This window comes from Condylura cristata, unplaced genomic scaffold (assembly GCF_000260355.1).
Source record: "Condylura cristata isolate star-nosed mole 26May11 unplaced genomic scaffold, ConCri1.0 scaffold00030, whole genome shotgun sequence".
Classification (NCBI taxonomy): Eukaryota; Metazoa; Chordata; class Mammalia; order Eulipotyphla; family Talpidae; genus Condylura; species Condylura cristata.
The window spans coordinates 6,868,161-6,878,922 of NW_004567131.1; the positions used below are offsets into that span (position 1 = coordinate 6,868,161).

Genomic DNA, 10,762 nt, shown 5'->3' on the forward strand with positions numbered 1-10,762 from the left:
TACTGCAGAAATTATGACTATTCCCTGTGCTTACTATTGATACTTTTATCTAAGCTTCTACTTTGGTTATCCAGATTCTCAGGCCTGCACACTTGAGCCATTTCCCCAGATTGTCAGGAATGACTTTTGATAACCTGTTTAGATGACCCCTTGAATTTGAACTTTTGCAGGGCAACTTTCTGATTGACCTTGAATTTGATTTCTTGCAGGCTTTTCTTTGTCTCTGTGTATGCTGCTAGTCCTACTTCCCAACTCTTCCAATTCACAATACCTACCATTTCTATATTCTTCTGTTTTTATACCACTACTGTTTAAATTCAAGCAAGACAGACTAAATAATTTCCATAGTTTAATAGAAAAGATAGATAGGAGGAACAATAGGCTTAGAAGGAAAGAATATAGACTAATTTCTTCATTTGACAGGTAAGAAGTTAAGACATTCACTGTTTACTCATTGAAAGGGCAGTTAGTAGAGGTACTCCACACTTTCACAGTTCCTTCTACTTAATCATACTTTACTTCAATAAAAGTAAAAATGTTAGTTGAGTAAAATCTCAAAGCAAGTTAAAGAAACATAGATATAAAATATAGATACAAATACCTTTCTCCACGTTATTTATATATTCATTTATATACTTATATACTGATAAAGTATTCCTATGTAAATAGTATGGAGGGGGAGGGAATGGAAATATGACTTATAAAAACTGAAAGTACCCCCATAATTTACCTGTATTTGAGTTTTTTGCATAATGAATCATGTTATTGTATCAAAACACAATCTTTTGGTTTCTAAGTAGTTTTTTTCTTCTTTTAAAAAAAGATTTATTTATATATTTATGCACACAGAACTGGGGTACAGGCCAGAGGTGCAGGGGCAGTGAGAGACAGAGTGGGGAGCAGAACAGATCGGCTGACAAAGTACACTGCTGAGGGGAGCAGAGGGTGGGTCAGCAGAGGTCTGCCCACCATGTGGAGTGGATCACCTCTGGGCCAGGGATCAAACTCGTACTGAAGCAGCTGCAGCCAACCTGTAGAGCTGTGTCCTAACCCACTGTGCTACCAGGGAGGGCCTCTAAGTAGTTTTTTTTTTTTTTTTTCCACTTGAAGCTGTAATATGAAATTAAAGGGAGATTCAACTATAGCAACAGAATCAAAGCTTGATTTTGACTAAACAAATACTACAATTCAATATTTATATTATGTAAATTGTCAAAGTAACTATTACTCTGCTTCATAATCTACTTTTTGTTAAGTAGAAGGATACCTATTGTTGATTAATAGACAATTTTATGGTTCATTCTAAACTTTTAATCCGGTTTAGTTTTTCAATTAATTTATTAAAAAAAATCAGAGAATATTACAAAAATATTCAGCATACCATCATCTTCCCAGCAGCTCTTAGCATTCCCTTCTCTCTCACTGCTTCCTGGTAACACTGTTTGGTCTGCTGGCAGGTCATCTTCTGGCACACCACCTTCACAGTCTGCTGCATCTGTGATACTTTCTTCTTCCACAATATGGAGTTTGTCTTCATCATCTGAATCTGAATTTGTTTCTACCACAGTATTATAATTTGTAACTGTAATACAAATAAGAAATAATAATCAAAACCAACTAGTATAAAAACCAGTTTTTATACACTTCAGTAAAATAGAAATTTAAAAAATACTTGATTAAAATAGATTGTGGGTTCAATATTGTTTTTTTTTTCTTCTTTTGGACAACAATATGCAGACAACTAGTTTACCTACTCCCACACACAAACTTACTAGATACTAGATGGCCAAATGGCAAATAATAAAAGCTATATCATACCTACTGAATACTTGCTATATTTACAAGTGCTTTATAAATAGTAATTCATTTAATTATTACAACAACCTTATAGTAACCCCATACAATAGAGTACAGACCTACCACCCACAATTTAGATCCCATTTTATATTAGTAGAATCTAAGATACACGGAGGTATCTAACTTAAAAGATGATATAGCTAGAAAGTGACAAGGCCAAAGTTTGATTCTTAGCAGTCAGGTTTCATATTCTATGATCCTGAAGATTACATTAAACAAGCTTATTAATCATGATGAACTTAATCTATATGATAGTTATATAAGGTTATGTAATATTTATGGTACTGTTAAAGCATTACAATTTAAGAAAAGAGTCTCTCCCCTAATAAAATAACAATGCATCATGAAATTTACCATAAGAAAGGTAAGTCTGTTATTTAAAAAAACTGATATTCAGAAATTTTCAAATAGGTATTTTTAATGACTTTCAATCAAATTTAATGCCAGTGTCATAAAGATACAAAATTTTTCCAAATGAGGATAGTTTACAGACCCAGTACAGTTGAAAATAAAAACTTCTAAGGCAAATAATATACCAGAGTCAATATTTTCCCTTTGGAGTCCTTGAATGATCACTCCACTGACTTAAATTATTTAGTATCTTATTTGGTATGGTCACTGGACAATCTCCATCTACTTGCAGGGTCATTTTTACTTGCTAAGATACAGTTGAGAATGACAAAAAGGAAGTTTTGTTAACTAAAAATAGTTAACAAGTATTTAATAAAATTATAATAAAATATTATAATAAAAATAAAAATAGCTCTTTCCATATTTCTTATTTAAATTTTCCAACCATTCTTGGAAAAAAAGATATGCATATAGATGTCTATCTAAATTTTTAAATGACATGTATAAATATTCCTCTTGTCACATACACACATACACATACACATATACATGAGAACATGAAGAAAAATATAATGTATATGGGAAGGTGAGAACACATAACCAAAAATCTCTAAAACTGCTTTTTACATCTTTAGACCCTTTGTCCCAAGGAGTAAGAGAGTTTCCCTTGCACCCACATTAGGAATTCTTGGGAAGAAGAAAAAAACATCAAGTTTTGTTTTGTCACAAATATATTTTAACAGATCTTTTCCTAAAAGTGAACTGTTTCCTCTCTAATTGTATTATAAAAGTGTCCCATGCTTAATTGTGAAAAAAAAAAAAATCCATAGTATAAACACACGTGAAATTAGCGAAGGGCCTCCTTGCCAAATTTTCCTTTTTTAACATTTTTGAAGGAGGAATGTTACTTGTAAATGATATACAATGCTATTAATTTTCATTTTTACATTTCAGGGTTCCTTTAGTTTGTATGGGCTATGTAGTCATTTATATGCCATAGGTTAAATTCTACTCTGTATTCTATTAGATCTATTAGATCCACCAAATAAAGGTTGGTTTAATGCAAAGTTCTCACTATGTGTGACTGTTTCACAGTCATTCAGCTAAGAGAAAAAACAGTGAAGATCATTTATCATAACTTAACAGACAAGTTTCCCTGTGTTTCTTAAAGATTGATTATTTTTTGTGGATCTACAGAGCTAGTTTCTAAAACTGAGGACTATCACTAAAAGCATGGTAATTAAGGGAGGACCTTCATAAATACTGATAGTAGCCAATGAATTATCAATTATCTTAATTCTCTAAACATCTATCACCATACCTCCATGGTCTTTAACCTTTGGCTAAAAAATACATTAAAATGGGCCCTCCCCAGTGGTGCAGTGGGTTAAAGCATAACACTAAGGAGCTAAAGCCACTTCAGCATGAGTTCGATCCCCGCCTGCCGAGAGGTGACCCCTTCCTGACTGGCCACTGCTCCCCTCAGCAGTGTACTTTGATGCTCTGCCTGTTCTACTCCCACTCTGTCTCTGGTCAATCCTCTCACTGCCCCTGCACCTCTGACCTGTACCCCAGTTCTGTATGCATAAATAAATAAACCTTTAAAAATGTATATAATAAAATGTAGTTGTATAAAAAGTGGTATATTAACAATGGGTGAGCATTGTCTCTGGTTTTAAGTCTTAATTAAAATAAAATTAACAAAGCAAAGATAAAAGGAAATAGAAAAGTAAACACAGTCTAAAACGGTTTCAATTTTAAAATTTATGATACACAACTTCATTATAAAATAGTAACATTATGAAATGTTAACATTTTCAATGCATTCTTATTGTTACTAGATTGGGATTAAAGACACTGATTTCTTGGTGGTAGTTGGTATTATTTTCTAACATTTAATGCCAGACATAAGAAATAAGGTATATACTGCATAAGGATGTTGTAAGAATCTAATGATTTAAAAGTATATTATGCTTAGATCAGGGTCTGGCACACAGTGAAGACTACAGAAGTGTTGTTATCACATTCATCATCACCTCATAATATTTGCAATCACTTTTAAGTAGTAGGTATTACTGCATCTCTCATTTACAAAAGAGAGTAGTCTGAGGTGATGTAGCTATTATGTTATAGAAAAGAATTAAAATTTTGGTCTCCCTGATTTCCACAACCTGTATATTTTAACTGCTATTTATAAAGTTTCATAATTGAGAATTTTGGTGCTAATGATAAATATTGCTAAAATTGCTTTTCTGTAATTCTGGGTCCCTGGAATTCCATTTTAACAATTTGTCACTAAAGACATTTTCAAATGACTGAAGAATTTTAATCATTAGAACCTCATAATAATATGATAAAATATTATGGAGTTTTCTCTAGTAACTTAATATCAATAAGCCTTTAAAAGAGTTTCACATAGCATAGCATTTTTTTAGCACTTGATTGCATGGGCACTGCACTAATTAAACTCCCTAAAATAATGTACTAATATGATATACAATAAAAAGTTAGATTAAGATAGATGACTAGAGTTCAAAGAAGGAGTAATACAATCTCAATTTCAGTCTTTAAGAGAAAGACCATCTAAATGAAACCTCGTTACACATTATTTTTTGTAGCTCAGAATAGCAAGTTAGGCCAGAATAGGAGGAAGAAGAAATGGAAGTGGGAGGAAGGGTCCAATTTAACTCTTAGGTCTTTGACCCCTGTTAAGTGAAAATTGTGGTATGTATTCATTAAAGTCACAAATTAAGACCATACTTCAACATATATTTAAATGTATGAAGCTTTTCTCTTTCTGGAATAGGAGGTTCTGCTTACACTGTACCATTAATACATGCTTAATTTTATCTTCCTTATTCCTACCAAACTTCCAAAGACACAATCATGTGTGTGGTAAGAAAGGAAAAGAAAATCTCATTGAAAAGGCATAAGGCAGATCCTTAAAAAGTAAAGTGACATCTAGAATGACAGATACACTTTTAGTCATATTCTCAAAAACAGATTATAATTCAACTAAGAATTAGAATAGTATACACACATGGACACTATACTGAGGAGACTACAATTTAGGAATTAATGCTACTAAATATGAAAATAAAGGTGGTGCTCAAGTATTTCCATTTAACATTAGTTGAGACAAAATAACATCTGTTAGTATTTTTCCCTCTCCTGAAGAGATTCTCAGGAACAATGCCTCCCACATAGAATAGAAATTATTTGCTGAATTAAATGTGGGGCCATACTTCCTTACCTTATGAAGACGTACTTAAGTGTTACTGATAATTCAAGAAAATAATGACAAAATTGCAGTGATAACCAGACAAAGAACTGGTAAATTAATATATGACATGGAAAAGAGAGATGATCGAATAATTCATAAGGTTGAGAAAACTGCATGTAACATTACAACAGGAGAGAAGTGTTTATGTTGTCCATAAAGATATATTCAGCATATATTATAAATACTTAACCTAACTTCTGATCTAATTTAAAGATAATGTTAACAGTAAGCAATTAGATAATAAAATGAATAAAGTTTATGATGTAATATGCATATTTAATGTAGTATATAATACAAAAAACCACAATGTGTACCTTATCTAATTTTTACTTAAAAATTACCTCAAAATAATTTTAGAGTTTACCAAGCACTATGCACATTTCAACAAATACTTATGCTTCATCAAAATTTAGGGCAAGTTTAATCCTTCTCTAGGTCAGCTCCTAATGTAGGCTGCCTACTGAAATAAGCAGTAACATCTTCAAAATACTCTGGAAAACAACTCCCATGGAAATCAATGATTCTGAAATTTACCCTGCAAAAGCTTTGGTGCTGTTTAATGTCTTCAACAAGCTATTAATAGAATGAAACTAGTAGGCTTTAAAGAGACAGACAAGAGGGTTACCACTCTGCACAAAATTCTCTGCTCACTCATTATGCAAACATTAACAAGTATTCATGGGAAGTGTCCTTGGTGCTCTCATTTTTACTTTGGCATTTCTCTCATTTTTCATAGGTCCTCAGTATAGAATCCCAACAAAAACTTTGTCAAAACTGCCTTATCAAAACCCACATTCACTGAGTGAACTAATTTTAGTTAGTGTTAGAACAACTCACAAAAAGATGAAATTGTGAAGTAGTAAAGTTTTCAGTAGATTAATCTAAATTCAGTCTAAAGAAAGAGGTGGCTCTTTGTGTAAGGAAAGTATTTGGACTAAAGTAATTCACACTAAATCATCAATAATTAATATTTCCTTAAAGGTAAAATCTGCCTTTATCAAAAGGATGCTTTTTAATTTATTTGAACTGTTAGTTATATGACTGGCAGTATGATAAACTCAAGAAAAGTATGACAACGGAATAAAACATGCAAGTGCAAAATCATTGATTGAGTTCAAAGTAAAAAAATAACTTATAAATCCAAAGACCAGGTCTTTAAAGCCTCAATGAAACAGATAAATCACTAACCCACTTAATCCTTGACATAAAATTAAGGCACAAGAATGCAATATCAAAATGCAAATAGGGAATTACAACTATAAAGTAATTTCTAAGAGACTTATTTTATACAAGCAAATACATTTAAAAACATGGACTTGGCCTTCCCTGGTGGCGCAGAGGGTTAAAGCACAGCACTGAGAAGCTAAAGCCACTTCCGCATGAGTTCGATTCCTGCCTGCCCGGAGGTGACCACATGGTGTGGCAGACCTCTCCTGAAGCACCCTCTGCTCCCCTCAGCAGTGTACTTCGTTGATCTGCTTGTTCTGCTCTCCACTCTGTCTCTGGTAAAGCCTCTCGCCACCCCTGAGCCTCTGGCCTGTGCCCCAGTTCTGTATACACAAATAAATAAATCTTAAACAAAACAAAACAAAACAAAACAAACAAACAAAAAAAAAACATGGACTAAACAGGAATTTCTAGGAGTCTGTAAGTAATGACCACTACATTTATTATTTTACAGAATTTATGAAATTATAGAAGTACTAGAAAAGGTAAAGACCATAGAATTAATTTAAGGAGATGTTAGTCACACAAAAAGTACCAGATATTTTTCTAGGTGAATTACTGCAGATTTTCAAAGTGCTTATAGTTCTGCTGCTTTTTAAAGAAGAAAAATGAGAAGTCTAAATTCTTTCTGTAAAGTCAGCACAGGTAATAGTCAACTAAAATCTGAAAAAAACACAGACACACTCTCCCAAAACTCAGCCATGGTGGTCACTGTTGTATAAATTCTAAATAAAACGTTAAATCCAGTAAGTAGTACATTAAGATAATAAGGCACGCATTACTCAATAAATGTTCATTCTAAAAATCTATAAATTCAATACCACCTGATAAAAGTATTTTGGATTATAAACCTAAAATGTCTAAAACTTATATGGGAGGGAGTGATATATTTTCTGACACCTGACTGCCTGTTTCATCATTTACTGGCCATAACAACTGGGGCCATAACAACTGATCTTCTCATGCCTCAATTTCTTATCTAAAAAATGGGATAATAGAATATCCTTAAAAGGGTTCTTATAATGATGAAAATAGTTGCATGGGCAAAAACTTACTAAAGTACTGCACAGAAGTGCTCAACACATACTTTAGAGTTATTGAAACCTGGGGAAATAAACCCAAAAATATTCAATAAAATTCAGAAAAATAATAGCTATTGTGGTATGATAATATGGACTAATTGTACTGAAGAGAAAAAAGTACTCTGAAGCCATCATACAGAAATATTTATATGGTAGGAATAGTACTAACCAGGGAGAGGAAAGTTATCAATGAACTTCAATGGAATCCAGAGATAGAGTCCTTATATATTATTTATGGTATTTGGCAATCAAATTCCCACTTTACAAATTTAACCAAAAGGAAATCAATATGAATCAAATACTTTAAAGAAATCACAAAATACTAGAAGAAAGTATAGTTGATTCTTACAACCTAGGTTTGAATTGCATGCTTCACTTATACAAGGATTTTCTTATAAACGATGACACAAACTTATGGTACTGGTATAGTACAATACATGAGTGTATTTTCTCTACCATGACTTTCTTAATTTCTTTTTGATAGCTCAATTAGTGTAAAAATATAGCAAAATATTTTAGTATAAAAATATAGCAAAATTATACAAAATATATATAACACAAAATATGTGTTAACTGTTTATTATCATAAGGTTTTTAGTCAACAGATTATTAATAGTTGAACTTGGGGGAAGTCAAAGTTATGCATGAAGTTTTAACTGTGTGGAGGAAAGGGGTTCTGAACCTTCTAGATCCCCCACATTAATTAAGGATCAACTGTATAGGAATATTCATTCGTGGCTTTAGAATAAGAAAGACTACCATAAAATGACACACAATCCATGACTACATTCAGAAAAAAATTCATTTAATACAAACTGAAAAATACTTGTAAAATATGTTAACAAAAGCTGATTTCTATTTTACAAAGAATTCACAAATATTCATGAGAAAAAGATTAAATACCCAATAAGAATATGTAAAGGCAAATCACACATACACACACAAAAATACGGATACCCAATAAACAGGTAACAAGATGCTGAGCCTCATTAATGAAAGAAATATCCACTTTAATCATATATGGCTATAATTACTTCTTATATACACTCTCAATTGTCTTGCTTTTTCATCACTTAAAATTCCCTATTCCGATTGTATCTTCTTTTCCTCATTCCTATTCCTCAGTCCTTTTTATTACAAAGCTTCTTGAAAAAAGTTGCCGATATTCATTTCCAACTTCTTTTCTTTTATTCTCTCGTAAGTCAACTGCAGCTATAAAATTGTTCTTGTCATGACTTTACATGACTAAATTCAAAGACAACTATCAGTTCTCCTCTTATTTGGTTCTCTAGCAGCATAAGGCATAATCCAATTACTTTTTTTTTTCCCCAAAACAAACTCTAGACTCTCCTGGTTTTCCTCTTAACTCAATGATTGCTGTTTTTCTGTCTCTTTCCTTCATCTCCTTTAATTATCTCATGGTTCTAAGTATCATCTGAAGACTCTATGCTTCATATCCCAGCCCAAACTTCTCTGAACCCCAAATTCATATACCCAATTATCTATTCGACATCCCTGCTTTGATGTATAGAGGGCAAACTTGCCATATCCCAAACCCAACTCTAGATCCCTTTACAGTCTTCTCCACTTCAGTTAATGGCAATTTTGTTCTTCCAGTTGCTCAGGACAAACTTTAGTGTCGGATTTGATATTTTAGTCTTTTATGTCCCACATCTAAATCTAGAGGGAATGTCTTAAAATTTACTCTGGATATCACAACTAACCAGTAAGTCTTCATCACCATCACCTTTTAACCACAATATTTTAAGTTGTCCATACTTCACTTCTGCCTTCCCACAGTCAGTTCTCAATACAGTTGCCAAAGTAATTCTGAGGGTGTTAACATTAGTAAAGTTCCAAAAGTAACATTAGTAAAGTATTAGAGAGAACTTGTCACTTCCCTTCTCAAGTTATCCACTTTATTCTAGTAATCTAAAGATATTCTCATTCATTCATTATCTCCCAGACTTCATCTACTTTGTATTTGCTTATTCCATTCCAGATACACTGTTCTCTTGAATTAAGGCTTTTGTACTTCATATCCCTGCCATGGGGTAGTCTTCACACATTGCTCAATTTCACCTTCTTAGTGAGGTCATCTGTGGCCACCCTTGTTAAATTTATAGATTTCCCCACAAAGCAGCAACAATACTATACCTTACTTGTTTTTAAGATATTTATGATCAGCTGCCATAAATAAATTTTATTGTCTTCCCTCACTGCAATATAAGTTCCATGTGGGCAGGATATTTTTCTGTTTTGTTCACTGCTGTGCATGGAAAACACTGTCCATAGTACTAATTGCTCAATAAATGTTTGTTTAATAAAACTGATAAGAAATTTTCCAATAACCATGATTTTTGTTTTTTTTTTACAAAGGTAAAAAAAATTAGTGCAAGGTTTTATACTAATTTGGCAATATTTATTAAAATAAAATGTTTATCTGTTGATTCAACAATTTCTTAAAGAGTTTACCCTGCAAATTAATTTACACATCTGCAAATAACAATACACTTACTTTAAAAGTGTTTAATTATGAAAACCTAGACAGCCAGCCAAGGTAAATCCCTTTATACTGACAAAGGAGTTCTCCAAAATAGGATCTATTTCATTCCTTCCATACTATTTTAACTGTTTATATTAGTTTTAAAATACATTTTAAATGAGCAAGTAAAAGGCTTGAAATAGTACTTAGCATTCTGTTGCTAGTGGTGAACTTAACAAAACTGAACTGGCATGGAAGAAACAGTTTTAGAGTATTTCTATTTTATGTGAATTTTGACAATGGTAGGTAGTAGAAGAAATATTTAGGAATATAAGAACTAATATATTATGACTTTGAAAGTAAATGCTAAGATGTAATACACATTTCATACACATTTTGTGGATTCTGAAATAATGTAAGATCTTAATAGAAGACAATAAGCTCCATTTTTCCTATGCATGAAATACATTTTTTTTT

At 32.2% G+C, this 10,762-nt stretch overlaps 1 protein-coding gene across 5 annotated transcripts in view; it reads right to left on the minus strand.

Annotated features, from left to right (window-relative positions):
• Window positions 1–10,762, minus strand: part of ZEB1 (zinc finger E-box binding homeobox 1) — a 150,563-nt gene that overhangs the window by 40,575 nt on the left and 99,226 nt on the right. For all 5 annotated transcript variants that reach the window (XM_004691190.1, XM_004691188.1, XM_012731283.1 and 2 more), the window contains one exon: window positions 1,382–1,582. In XM_004691190.1, coding sequence (XP_004691247.1) covers window positions 1,382–1,582 — 201 coding nt within the window. The remainder of the gene's footprint in view (window positions 1–1,381; window positions 1,583–10,762) is intronic.